General features: G+C 38.5%; 2 protein-coding genes across 3 annotated transcripts in view; both read right to left on the reverse strand.

The window, feature by feature from the left end:
- LOC306846407 (laminin subunit gamma-1) overlaps positions 1 to 673 on the reverse strand; it is a 57,612-nt gene extending 56,939 nt beyond the window's left edge. Inside the window, exon 1 of the mRNA XM_079379777.1 lies at positions 3 to 673. Within this exon, the coding sequence (XP_079235903.1) occupies positions 3 to 372 (370 nt within the window). The 5' untranslated portion in view covers positions 373 to 673. The remainder of the gene's footprint in view (positions 1 to 2) is intronic.
- A 2,189-nt stretch (positions 674 to 2,862) lies between these two features.
- LOC306846040 (ATP-dependent RNA helicase A-like) lies at positions 2,863 to 14,088 on the reverse strand. 2 transcript variants are annotated; one of them, XM_079379115.1, is made up of 28 exons: positions 13,987 to 14,088; positions 13,520 to 13,640; positions 13,293 to 13,433; positions 13,102 to 13,207; positions 12,795 to 12,928; positions 12,570 to 12,718; positions 11,524 to 11,570; positions 11,286 to 11,422; positions 11,110 to 11,199; positions 10,875 to 11,036; positions 10,691 to 10,768; positions 9,087 to 9,278; positions 8,861 to 9,002; positions 8,700 to 8,782; positions 8,457 to 8,613; positions 8,159 to 8,256; positions 7,306 to 7,519; positions 7,102 to 7,196; positions 6,948 to 7,021; positions 6,478 to 6,630; positions 6,229 to 6,389; positions 6,038 to 6,149; positions 5,727 to 5,888; positions 5,469 to 5,596; positions 5,128 to 5,357; positions 4,827 to 4,942; positions 4,234 to 4,434; positions 2,863 to 4,114 (listed from the first exon to the last, which is right to left on the reverse strand). In XM_079379115.1, exons 2-28 carry the CDS (start codon positions 13,628 to 13,630, stop codon positions 3,772 to 3,774), a joined length of 3,816 nt encoding a protein of 1,271 aa, XP_079235241.1. In that variant the 5' UTR covers positions 13,631 to 13,640; positions 13,987 to 14,088; the 3' UTR covers positions 2,863 to 3,771. The 2 variants fall into 2 exon arrangements, with proteins under 2 accessions (XP_079235241.1, XP_079235242.1); XM_079379116.1 differs by lacking the exons at positions 12,795 to 12,928; positions 13,102 to 13,207; positions 13,293 to 13,433; positions 13,520 to 13,640; positions 13,987 to 14,088 and adding an exon at positions 11,671 to 11,813 and having other exon boundaries at positions 12,570 to 12,699.
- Between the last annotated feature and the right edge of the window lie 394 nt (positions 14,089 to 14,482).

Here is a 14,482-nt window from a genome sequence, read left to right on the forward strand (position 1 = left end):
ACCCAGGTGAAGGGTCAGGTTGATGGAGTTTGGGTACTGGATGCCCGCTAACATGGTCTGACTTTGCCACCAGGTGGTATCCGCTTGGTTGTTGTAATCGGTGAGATAAGCAGCGCCGTGGTGGTTTCTGGGGTCTCCGGCGTCGCAAATGTGGCATGATTTTGTGACTCCCGTTACCCCGGTCTGTACGCAGTATTCTTCAGGCGGAGAGCCGCAAGTGTTGGTGGACACTACGGTTACATTGAAAGCGGCGTTAACAAACTCTGGCATGCAGCGCTGAGGCCGATTGGACTCATCTATACATTCATCCATCGCTCCATGACTGCACGCTGCCCATAAAGTCCATAATAACAAACAGCTAAAAAGCGACATTGTGTCCTTTTGTTTATGCGACCTCAAGTAGCTACCGTCACTGTCTTGATGCCTTAAATCCTCGCAGTCTTTAAAAAGTTTGCGGTAACTCGCCAGCTACCGAGTTTGTGGTTTTATAAATAAACTCATGCGGAAAATGGTGGTAATCGCTTCACCTCTAAAAAGCGATAGTTGTGGCTTAATCTCCTCGCGAATTCTCTCTTGCAAACCTTCACTTTATTGCTGCTTTGTAACCACCGCCATAGAAAAAAAAGTTTTGGAGAAAAGGAACTATATCCGACTACACCCTGGCAGCTAGTGCGCAAGTCAAAGTACTTCCCAAAAAAAAATCCCTACGTCTACTTCCGCCTGAAGGATGCTTTGATGGACCGCCGACCCGCTAAACAAGGCAAGTCCAAATGGACAGGGAAGCATGAGTGGGCGTGGCTTTGCGCTTTCCCAATTGGTCAGTTTCCCAGTCAACTCCAGGAGTGGGTGGGGCCGGAATTTCACACCTCACATATTCTCAACGAAGCGATGAACTGACCACTAACTATCCGTAAATAGATAAACAAATGTGTTAAAACCATGGTTCACCATCAGAAAACCTCTTTCAAATAGCTGTCCATATGCAGGCAGGCAGTTAAGTAGCCAACTTAGTTTTATTCATTTAAAAACTTTTATTTATCTTTTATACTGTGGTATCTTCAGAGAGACTTTCTGGATGAATCCCACATGCTATGAATAACTAGGGAATGATAGCTGTTGCTTGCTGTGAGCAGTGGGGTCAAAGGGCAAGGTTATATATACCTACTCCATCAGGGAAGGGTGTATCCGAAAACTTTAAATAGCTGAGTGTTAGTTATGTTTTGTGGGCTGTTTATTAATATTTTACCAGCATTGTCTCCAAGATGTATAGAGAATCATCTAAAAGTTCGCCCCACACTCATTCTATCCATTTTTAGATTAATCCTTTGGCATAGACTTCAGCAAAAACAAATTGTCATATTTTCAGCTGCGCGTATTAGGCCTACATCTTACCTCAAAATCAACTTTGTCCAAAAAAAAACCAAATCCTAACCACTGTAGGCAAATTCAAAGGCTTCACAAAACTAACTAGTAATAAAATAAAGTAACAATTAGTGATACTAATACCAATAAATAAACAAATTAAAATATAAATAGTAGCCTAATAAAAATATTGGACTGGAAATGTAGATTTTTTTCTCCAATTCATAGCTATCATAATGAACTGTTTTGTTTTGCATCGGATATTCACAAATAAAGTATTGATTGGAAAGTGAGAGCTGGAGTACTGAATGATCTGTAAATGTGTGCGCTATTGATAAGAACTATAGCAGATACTGTATCTGATACTACTCTACATGAGTCCAGCGAGTGTCTCAGACTGGCAGTGAGGAGAATAATCATCATCAGATAGTCTTCAGATGCATTCCTTTAGATAACGCTATTACGATTTAATCAAATCGTGATCAAAGAACAAAACTTTGGTGGTTAACAAGACAATCAATTAGTTAACAACCATGGAGTTGAATTGGTTTAATAGTTCTCTAAACTGGATAGAATTGCTCTGTTGGAAATAAATGGGTTTAAATTTCCCTACACAAAAATGACATTACGGCCAATTTAAAATGCTAAAAAACAAAGATATGCTTATACATTTTTTTTGAGCTAAGAATCTTGAGATCTAGCAGTACTATAAAACCTCTGACCTTGCAATCAACAGTCAGCTCTGTACTAGACTTCTGTCTATCCATCAATCGCCTAGTCTTACTACATCCAGAACAGGGGAAATGAGGGATAGAGTTATGCCTATATGTCAAAATGAGTGTCAACACTTTGTCAAAAACTCATTCCTGCACCCCCATACTGCTGCATCAAGCTCAGGCATGCCTAGGATGTGCATTGTCTCACTGATACCTTCAAACACGTTCATCAGCAGTTGTTCTTCAAGGATAAAAGAGGTATGAATTCTCTCATCTTACCCAGAGGCTATGAAAATATTTTTCTCAGAGATATTCTCTGGAATTTTGCTGTGGTGTCAGATTTACTTTTTTGACAATCAGATGAGAGTAATAATGTATATAAAAATGTAAAAATAATGTTATGGAATTTAATTGTGTACGGAATTTGTGGTTATATTAGCAATTACATGCTGATACACAATTTTATTTGAGTTTAGATTAGTCAATTAGGGTTTAATAATAATAAACAAAACATACAAAACAAAGCAATTAAATACTTTTTAAATCATTAATGGTAGCATCCATAGATAGACTCTCCAATCAGATATAAACACTCTGCAGCGCCCTCTATCGGTAGTCATTAGCAAACGCCAATGCCGTAAGCAAAAGAAACACTTAGATGCCAGATATCAAGTAATCATCTAAATTAATTATATTTGTAGTTTAAGTATATATCTAATATATATTATAAAAAAAATATTTTGCCAGCATTTTATGCACCAAACACAATTACATACAACTAAATGTAACTCTAAAGGCTTATTTATTATTTAATTATACATATTAATTGATGGTTTCACAATTTCTTTGTTTAACATTTATGAAAATGTTTAGTTGAATAATGGATTTTTTTGGAATCAATGATACATTCGGTAGCCAAAATAATCATTTACACTAACACCATCATTATATCACATGTTCCGAAACAGAATGTACAATGATTAAAACATTTAAAAAAAAAATTGATTTATACTTTTTAAAAAACGTGTCAACACATTTCAGCTCTCAGTGTTCCAAAATTCTTGCGTGTACACAGCAAGTACTGCAAAAATGTCACTTGGTATTTTGTGGTCTCTGGAAAGACACTGACTGGATTCTGAAAAACTGAAATGGTGTTATTATTATTACTTTACTTACTTATTATTAAAGTACAATATTGATGCATTCATCAGCCAGCAATCCATTATTATTATTATTGACTGCAAACATGTTATATTTCACACAAAATACATAAATCTAAACTATGTTTGTTTTAGGACACAATGTTGCTCAATTTGGACAGAAAAAAACTTGGCTGGAGTTACACATTGCTGCAAAATCACACATCTGGAAATTTGATTCCCACCAGTGACTTCATTTCCTAGTCAGTGAACTATTTCTTAGAGGGCATGAGAGAGATCAAGACTAAAATTATCAAAAAGAAATTATTTTATTAGAATACAACACTTAACGTGTATTTGCCATCGATTAAAAAAAGATTAAACATTATTGGTCACAAATAGTTATTTTTAATTGCCGTTTTTAACTGACAGTATGGCAGTCATGTTTCAATTTATTCAAAACGAGGAAAGATGGAATATCAACAAAAAGCAACAACAAAACTCAAACATTATTTAATATCTTCCCAAAGATTCCCTTGTTCAGATGTACAGTTTTAATAACCACCTCTGTTTCCCCCCCAGCCTCCTCTGAATCCCCTCCCTCCATATCCTCCTCCTCCTCCACCTCCTCTATATCCTCCACCCCCATTAGATCCTCTGTATCCACCAGACCCTCTGAATCCACCCCCACCAGACCCCCTGAAGCCACCTCTATCAGACCCCCTGTATCCTCCCCCGCCACCACGATACCCTCCTGACCCCCTGAAGCCGCCTCCACCTCCCTGGTATCCTCCACCGCTGCCGCCTCTGTATCCTCCTCCTCCACGACCCCTAAACTCTCCACTCCCTCCAAAGTCAATACGGGGCATCTTGGGTGGACGTGGACCATCTCCAAAGCTGATAAAAAGGTGTTAAAATAACAATTAACTAACACTGCATATTCAAAATAGTTATTTAGTTGTAAGTAACCTTTATCCTAAATAAGCCATTTAAATGTATGGGTTCAATGATCTCACCGTGGGTTGGAGGCCATGAGGTTGATGCCAGCTGACAAGGGTCTGGACACAAGCCGAATGACGTTCAGTAAGCGCTCATTGGTGGGATCCAAATTTCGGATGTATTCTGGGTCTTTGGTCACCTCCACCACCAGGGCTTCCATCGCTGCCCTCAGGGCTGCCACACCACCGGCTATATCATGGGGTATCTTCAATTTGATCCTACAGAAGGAAGGTTCTGTAACATTTGGTTTGCTCCCTGGATTCCTGACTTATTTTTGTTGTTTATTGTTCAACATAGGGCTGTGCAATTAAATCGAAACTCGTCAGTGAAGCAGGTTCAGTGATTGGCAGTAAATCGCCATCACCTGCTTTCAAATGGAGCGGGAATTACTACACAGAGCCTTAGTTCACCGACAAGATAGACGAATCGCCTTCAATTATGAACCTGATATTGCTTAGCTTGTCAGTGAACTACGGTTCTGTGTAGTAATTCCCACTCCATTTGAAAGCAGGTGATGGCGATTAACTACTAATCAAGAAACCGGCTTTACTGACAAGATGCGCATGATAATCGAATTTGATTAATTGCACAGCCCTAGTTCAACACATACCAGTCATCAAGCTCAACAACTTCTCCATTGGAGGTGATCTTCTTTGTGCCGAACAGAATAAGCTGAAGAGGACTGACAAGAGTCATTCCTTTGGCAGAGATGGCTCGAGTTCGGATCTGTAATTACAAAAAGACAAATTATACTGTATTTTTATACTCCGAAAAAAAGAACTATTATGTGCAACCGACTAATAAGTGAAACATTATGGTTTGTGGCTGTGATGTAACTAAAGTCTTTAAGTCTAAATAAAGTAGAAACTGAGAAAAAAAATAGCAGTTTAAAGCTAGACTCTCAAACCAACCTTTTCCCCAAAGACAAAAAAGGGAGATGGATACACCATATCATGGTTGCTGAAAGGACAGTTGACGGAGGACTTGTGAATGAGAGCATTTCGCCCCTCTGTGGTCAAGATCTTCCTTTTCTCTTTGTGGTAACACACATTGGGGTAAGAGCCAAACGTCAAAAGAGAGATCACCACATCCAAGTTATTGTCTGGTCCCACAGTGTTAAACACCTGATTCAGGAGGCACTCTACAAAAAAGGGAAAAGACAAAAATTTATTTTAAAATCTCTTAAATAACATCTGAGGACTGAAATAAACTGTAGAACTACATGGAAGTGCATTTAGAAGCACGGCTTAACCTTCAGGGAAGCCGACGTTGACAAGGATATCTTTCAGCTGGACCTTGGCCTCCCAGGTCATTCTCAAAGTGGGCATGTTCAACCTCTTATGCTCACAAAACCGGATCTCGGCATCCTCACCTCCCATCCTGAAAAATTCTAATGTATTTATATTGCGAAACCCTCAAGAGATCAAAATATTAAATGTTTAATAAAAAAAAAAAATAAAAAAAAAAAATATACAGTCTCTAAATTTAACAGAACGACATTTGGACCCACCGGACTTCATCCCAGGCCTGGAAGACGGAGAGTAAGGCCACGTGATCTGAGAACCGTGAGCCTGCAAAGTTCCTATGAACAAAACCGAGGCGTTTGCCCTCATTGATAAAGGGCTCGGGGAAACAGGTCGCTGCTGAGATAGTGCACACAGCATCTCCAACACTAAACAACACAAACACATCCACAAGTAAATTCAACCAATTAATAATAAAAAAGTACCAGTTAATAATAAAAAATGACCTGTGTGTTCTTGACAGCTTTGTGAGATGCACTCAATTCATAAACAGCCAAGGTTGGAAGAATAAACTTACTTAAAGATGCATCCCATGATCATCATCTTTCCCAGACGTGGTTCGATGGGCAGTTTGGCCAGAATGCGTCCCAGTGGAGTCAGCTCATCATTACAGTCTAGAGCATCCAGCTCTGGAGAGCAACAGAGGCTTGTTTGATTTTGTTCACTTCAATATCATTAATATTAAGATGCGTAACACAAAATCTGTACCTCTCAGTGTATGTTCAGCTTCAATAACGGCATCCAATGGAGGTGGCTCAATGGCTTTGGACAAGAAATTCCCAATAGCACCCAGTCTCAGTAGCTTAATGCTGAGGGCCACCTCGTGCAGTGGTGTGCGGAAGATTTCAGGAGTCATATGGGTCTCCAATCTGCATACCAATCATTGCAATCATTAACATTTCAGATAATGTGATTTTGTTTGAAGTTTTGGTCCAACTAAAGAATGACATTTCATACTTTTCAAAACGAGCTCTGCTGCAGAGGTAAAAGCAGAAGCCTGGTCTGACTCTGCCAGCTCGTCCCTTCCTCTGCTCAAGGTTGGTCTTGGAGGCCCACACTGTGGCGTAGTTTGTCATGTTGTTGTGAGAAGTGAACAACTTCACTTTCTGCCTAAATGACACATATTTGGTATTTTAAAACCATTTGTGGAGAAAACAGAGCATATAGAGAAGAGAAATGTACATCAAAGAGATAGTTCACCCTAAAATCACAACTCCGTAATTTACTGAGCCTAATGTCATTCCAAACCTGTATGACTTTGTATGTTGGTAGCCAAACAGCTTCCATTGAATGGACAAGAAGAAACATTTCATGATACATATCTTTTTGTTTCAAAAAGAAAGTCATACATGTTTGGAATGACATGAATAAGTTACAGAATTGTAAGATTTGGGTGAATCATCTCTTTAATTAAATGAGCTGCTTACTTGCAGGAGTCTATGACGAAGACCACATCATTGATGGTAATGCTGGTCTCAGCGATGTTGGTGGACAAAATGACCTGTGGTGTGTGCAAAATTTGTTTAAAACGGAAGTTTTAATATATAAATTCCTAAACTGCACAGTGAAACATCTCCAGACCTTTGTCACACCCTCAGGAGCGGGCTCAAACACTCGTCTCTGTTCTTCCCTGGGGATCTGAGAGTGAAGTGGCAAGATTCGGTAACGATGGCCACCTTTGAGGGACACAATATTGGAGGAATTACTATGAGATATATTAAGAGATCAGGGGATAAAAGTCACAAGAGAAAACATTTCGAGTGTGAGCAGAATATCATTACAGACCGAAGTGAGGGTTCATCTCCAGGTGTTTCTGCATGGAATAGATGAGGTTCCAGCCTGGCAAGAAGACTAGCACAGCCCCTGGTGATTTCAGCGTTTCAATGTACTTCAGCAAAGCCTCGACCAGCTCGAACGGAGTTTCCTTCTCATTCAACTGAGACATGGCACGCTTGGTTTCATGAGTATACTCGGATCCACAGATGACATTACAGTTCACCTGTAGAACACAGAAATACAAATGTCAAGCATTAATTTAAGTACATTTAATTTTAGTAAACTTATGAACTATCATCTGATCAGTGCTGTGGAGTAAAGTTTAGTTAGTTAAATGCAGCTCTTCAACTATGTTTTCAAGTTATGAAAGGGTATGTTTTATATCCAGTGGATATACAGTAAATTTGAAATGCAATCTATCCCTGTGAGAGCTGAATTAGCAGCAGCCATTACTCCAGTTTTCAGTGTTATATGATCCTTCAGAAATCGTTCTAATTTGGTGCTCAAGACAGATTTCTCTATCGATGTTGAAAACAGCTGTGCTGCTTAATATCTTTATGGAAACATGATTCTTTTTATAACAGCTTTTATAAAGGAATATTCTCATCTATTTAAAAATACATATTTTTGTAACAACGTACAAGTCTTTCCTGTCTCTTTTGATTGATTTAGTGTGTCCTTGCTGAATTTAAAATGAATACTTTGAAACGAATAATTTCCAGATAATATTATAATAATTGGCTTTGCCTTTAGTCAATGACAGTATAAAAGCCATTTATCTTTAAAATGTGTATTTTTCCCAGATGGTATAATACTTTGTTTTTTGCACCTAATTTAAAACAAATAAAAACAAACAACATACATCTTCCTCTCCACCATCTTCATCTTTATCTTTTTTTTTCCGGTCCATTGGTGGTGGTACAAACTGAGTCATCTGAATGCAGTCTTCTAGGAAATACTCTGGAAATATCAAAACATACAAATAATAATCTGTTAGGTTGTTGAAACAAATTCAAGAGTGCTTTGCATTCAAGCCATTTCAAATGAATGCTCCATTACTGAGCAATGGGCTTCCAAACTTCCATAGGAATCTTTCATCCAGTGTGTGAGATGATGTTAATATCAAATAACATTATAATTCAGTGAAACATGCTTCTCACCTTGCACAGGATGTGCACGTCCATGCACCTCGATGACAGGACAGTTAAAAAAGTATTCCCTAAACATGGTGGTGTCAATGGTGGCAGACATGAGGATGATGCGCACATCAGGGTAAGCCTGGACCACATCTCTCAACACTACCAACAGGAAATCAGTCTGGGCAGAAAAACATACTTGTGAACAAAGCGAGACGTTGTACCTCTCTAAACTGTCTGAAGCTGGGATGGTAACATTGGACTTACATTTAAGTCCCTCTCATGGATTTCATCCACAATCACATGACTGATGCCACGGATACCAGCTTCCAGCTTCCTCAGCAACACCCCTGTGAATAAGACATTTTTAGTTCCATCACCCAACCCTGTGCAATGTGCCACAGTTAGAGATTAAGAAATGAATGTACCAACTGTGCAGAAGAGGATGCTGGCATGAGGTCTGGGCAGGACAGACTCAAAACGAACACTGTAGCCACAGCTTTTCCCCACCTCCTCTCCTCTCTCAAATGATACACGTTCAGACACTGACACAGCACTGATCCGTCTTGGCTAAGAGGATGAACGGCAGTCAATTTACTGTCTTTTTTATGGTGACCGAGCACACAAAATCAATAAGCATTTCAACAGGCTCACCTGCGTAACAATGATATTGCATTCAGATGCCTTGCCTGCCTGTACGAACTCATCCAAGATGTACTGAGGAACCTGAGTGGTCTTTCCACAGCCAGTGGCTCCACGAATGATGACCACTGGGTTATTGTCAATGACGGACATGATTTGCTCCTTGAAGTTTTTGACTGGCAGCTGACTTCGCTCCATGAGAATCTGTAAAAAGACCATGTTGTTTGTAATCTGACAATACCAAATTCATCTTAATATGATAACTATAAACTTTAGTCCCTGACAATAATTCTTGCTCATGAAAAATGCTTGAACAATAAAAAAAAGGCCATGCTGAATATCCCATGAAATATCAAAAGTTTAATATAGATTGAAGAGTTTAACTCGATTTATTTTTTTATTTATTTTTAAATATTTGATATGCAATAGTGTACAACAGTTGTTATCAATATTGTTCATTCATCTGCCCAGGAAAGAAAAACTGCTCATTTCAAATGTGCATATCTTCTAAAAGTGAATTTCATTCATGTTTAGTGTTTTTTGTTGCGTGTATGTATATATGTACACATATATATATATATATATATATATATATATATATATATATATATATATATATATGTACATATATACATACACACGCACACACACATATATTATAGCTGTCAATTGATTAAAATATTTAATCGCAACATAATCGCTTAAAAGTTTTTAATACTCTAATCAACATGGGCATGGACAAATATGATGCTTTATGCAAATGTATGTTTATTATGAGCATGCAGACTAGACATGTTTCAAAGATCATAGATGATTTTCAAAATAACTTTTTCATGTCTATTAGACATGAAAATGATCAGAATCCCTGGTTACCATTACCATCTTTCTTTGCACTTTGTAATTTACTCAAGCCTGTTTACACTATTTGCACAACAGGGCAGCTCACTTCTTCTGAACATGCAAAATGTTATTTATTATCACATTTGTTTGCCTCTCTGTGCCCACATACTGTAATTTGATGCAGCTAAATTCTCAATGAAACTGTTTTCATTGATAATTGTACTGTTTCTGTTGTCAGACAACAGACTGAATATGAAATTGTGACTTAAACGCGACACGTTAAGACTACATAGCTCTCCCTTCCAAGATGTTAATCTGCACAAAAATCCTGATAATCGAGCCGTCATCTAATAATATCAAATAGGCTACACATAAGATAAAGACAATAGCTGTGCTGTGATTTCAGCTATACTTGCATGTAAAATTAGAGAAGCAACATATCATCTGTTTTAACTGAAAGCGCTGCTCCTCTGCTGCTCGCTGAACAGAGCAGAGCGAGAGAGTGAGGGGTGTGCGCGCACTGGGAAATATATATATATATAGATATATATATATAGAGAGAGAGAGAGAGAGAGAGAGAGAGAAAGAGATAAGCGTGCCATAAAAGGGAAGGTTTGTGAAATGCCCTCAAATATAATACACAATGTGATTTATATATAAGAAAAATCCCCTCAAATACAAATGTGGAAGGCCTTCAGATATAATACACATGGACTAAAACCAACAAAACTCCTATTTCAATTTCATGGAGTCTTTCAGGGCTGTTTTTATCTCACCGTCTGCAGATTTGTATCCTGTTCAAGCTGGTAGTTGAGCTCATGCAGCAGGTCTGTGCTGATCTGTTCTGGAGTACACTGTAAAACAAAGTACAATAGGTTTTCAGTGGCATGAATATGTATCACACCAATTTAACTTGCTGTTACCGAGTTAAAAGAATTCATCACAGAACAGCCGACTCACAAATGCCAGTGGCCCTTCGTCGATGTTGGAGCTGGTCCAGGGGTTCCAGTTGACCTGCGGAGGAGACCACGGCACCACTCCTGCTGTGCTCTGCCTTTGTGAGGGCTCAAACTGAGCCATCTTCCCTTGCACCAGAGATACTGGACTGTTGGGGTCTTGAGGCTAAAAAAGGACACACATTCTTTCTTACTTGGTAATGCTCATAAGTCAGGAAGGTTTTCTGTCCAACACTTACAGGAGGAGGTATCTGGATGCTAAGTTCCTGCACAAAACTGTGTATTTGATGCTGTACATCGTCACTGAGATTCACTTCATATACATCCACCTGTCACAACAACCAACACAGTAAGTTAGAAGAGTCAGTAAACATACAGGTCTCGGAAGACAGATAAACTGGGGTGTTAAACTCACAGTCTCTCCTTCTTTCTTCTTGGTCTGTCCCGTGTAGGCTTCAATGACCCCCAAATGATAAAGCTGACGGACAAGAGACAGCGCACAAGACTGGGCGGCCAGCTTCTTCGTAGAGCCATGCTCACGGGCAAAAACCTCTGGAAAAATAGGGCAGCTTTAGCAAGGACACAATTTCTGATGTGAAAGAATTTGCCCTTGACCTTACAGTTAATTATGTAGAAGGTTTTCTGATACTTACTCCTTCCCAATTGTCTTACAAAGATTGTCATCTCAGCAATAAAACTCCTATAACAGAGCAAGATTTAAAATCAAGACGTCCCAACATGACATTTAGCCCACAGGAGTCTTTACAAGATTGAAGCACAATTAAACTCCACAAACTGACCTCTTAACCGGACAGCACATGAGCTCAACAGTGACATTTCAGCGCAGAGTCCGTACAGGACAACCCATCCTGATCAGGTTTGTTTTTCTGCCAGACTTCTAAACATGGTGTTATTCCTCTCTAGGTACTGGAGGCCTTGACCCCTGATGGACGAGTGACACCAGAAATCACAACCAGACATTATTTTGCCTCTCCCACCTCTAAACCCAACCAATCACATACTTCACCATGCGACCTCTTAGTGTAGCCTAAGTCATGTCACATGTTTTCCCCCATGTAAGGTTGTGATTTCTGGCATCTCTATTGTCCTCCTTTAAGATTATATACTACATGGATGAATCTCACAAAAACATGTCCAGGTCACATTTCACCCCCAAAATATAATGAAATGAAATTAAAACAAAATAAAATAAAAACAATACCTCAATAAATATTGATTGTTCTAAATAGACATAATAATAATAAAAAAGCCGGTTTTTAGAACAGTAAGATTTTTTTTGCATTGATTTTATAATAATTAATTCAATTATTTTTATACATTGGAAATACAGTATTTTACGTGATGCAGTGAAATATGACCTGGACACATTCTTGAAAAGTTTCGTGAGAGTTACCCATAAATCATTGTTGATTTTGTAAGGTAACATCTGAGATGAGACCGTCTTTTAGTTGTCTGAGATCTCCTTGAGGTTAGACACACATCAAGGAGTTCTCTGTCAGTGTTTCAGTCCAGCAGAAAAACAAACCTTCGACACATTACATTTAAATGCAAAGTCTGATTTTCGATGAGGATACCAGTTTTTAATTGAAAACATTCGCTTACAAATTAATAATTCTCTTTAACCCATTCCATGTGCTGTTTAAAACTAAGCTGTTGTCTTAAATGGGAATGTTCTGACCTGTTGTGGTCAGGCCCGACTTGGCTGTACTTGTAGTCAGTTTGGTTCTTCTCCTTCTGAAAGAACTGGTTCAGACGGGCCTTTGCATTGTCCAGAGTCCAGTTTCCATGCAGGCCAGCATTTAGATCAACTTCCTCTGATTCTAAGGTCTTGGGGAATGAGAAAAGACCCCTTAATTCTCAGAAACTTTCTGGCTAAAAACTGGCTAAAAAAATGAAGACCTACTGCTTTTGCATCCTGATCCTCTCTCTTAGAGTAATACTCCTGCAGGTTGGCTCCTCGCTCCCATTGGGCGTTACCAAATCCAGAATAGCCCAAACCTGTGACTCCAGGAACGGGTGCAGAACCCTCAGAAGGTTCTGAGACACAAGGAGAATACAGAATTAAAATGGTTATTTTAGTCATTGTTATAAATGGTTTAAATAAAACCAGTGTGTGTATGCCGTAACTACACCAATCAGTAGCCAAAAGGCATCTTTCTCCATTGACATCTAAACAACATCTAAAACACTGATAGTATAATGCAAGATACCTTCTCCTGATTCCTTCTTCACAGCCAGATGTGGAGGTAGTGGACAGTTGGATGGGAGACTTCCAAACCCACCACCTTCTTCATTTCCTTCATCAGGTACGCTGACCTGAAAACCATAAATGTAAACCCAGACCTTCCTCATAACACATACGAGTAGTGGAAGAACTGGTAAACACAGGTGTGATACTGACCCCTACAGCAGGAACTTCACTAGGACTAACTTCTTTCATCCGAACAAGATAATTCACAAAATCTCGGGCTGCATTGGACTGAGCATCCTTCTTGTTGGTAGAATTTCCCATGCCGATGTAATTGTAACCCTCAATACGCACCTTAAAGAAACATGGTTCAAAACAACAAACACATTTTATTATTAAGTATTTGATATGACTTCAAGAGGCCTCAGCCTTATTCTCACCTCACACAAGAATTTCTGTCTGTTTTTATTTCCAGCTGCTCGGATGTCGTAGTTCGGCGTTAGCTTCTTTTTTCCACACCAAGCATACAGGAAGTTCTTAACGTCCGCCATTGTTGACGGCCTGCATGCGAATTAAATTAATATAAAAAGTAAAATTATTAATCGCCCATAGGAAAACAACATAGTAAACTCTGCAATCTTCTGCAAGACTAGGTGGAAAATATGATTAATCCAACTCGTTAATGTGGTAGTTAGCATTTTAAACTGTCAGCACAAGAAAAATCATACATTTAAAATATACAATTAAACATCTAAAGATGATATATTTGCAGGTAGTCTGCTGTAATGAATGGGCTAACATTAGCTAGCCGGTTCCTGCAGCCATATCCAGGCCATATATTAAAACTACTATTAAACAAAGCTATTAAATAAAAATAAAGATGAACTAGGCTACGTTTGTATCATACCTGACCCTTTCGCACAAATCCAAACAAGACGCACACGACGTTCAGAAAAGTACGTATCAGCTAACAGAACAGAACACGCACAGGCAGATCACAACAGGAAGTGACGCAGCCCGTCGAAAAGCATATCAAGGCAAAAGCAGATTCATTCAATATAAATATTACTTTATAAAAAATATTACTATTGATAACATATATAGATTTCGGGGTTAAAATTATGAAAACAATTTATTTGATCGAATGTTAGTTCCCATTTATTTGGACCAAGGTTAATGTTAGGTTATCCCCAGAGATATCTATGTACGATATGACATCTGGAGTCAGCGGCAATGACAAACTTTCATAGCCGTTTAATTACACATTTCAAAGTAAATACTAAAATATTATTTTATTAAAATATACAAAATAATGTACATAAATATATATATATATATATATATATATGTGTGTGTGTGTGTGTGCTTTAAAATGTAGGCTAATTTATTCCTGAGATGGTAAA

The sequence above is a fragment of the Barbus barbus genome, assembly GCF_936440315.1.
Source record: "Barbus barbus genome assembly, chromosome: 26".
Taxonomy (NCBI): domain Eukaryota; kingdom Metazoa; phylum Chordata; class Actinopteri; order Cypriniformes; family Cyprinidae; genus Barbus; species Barbus barbus.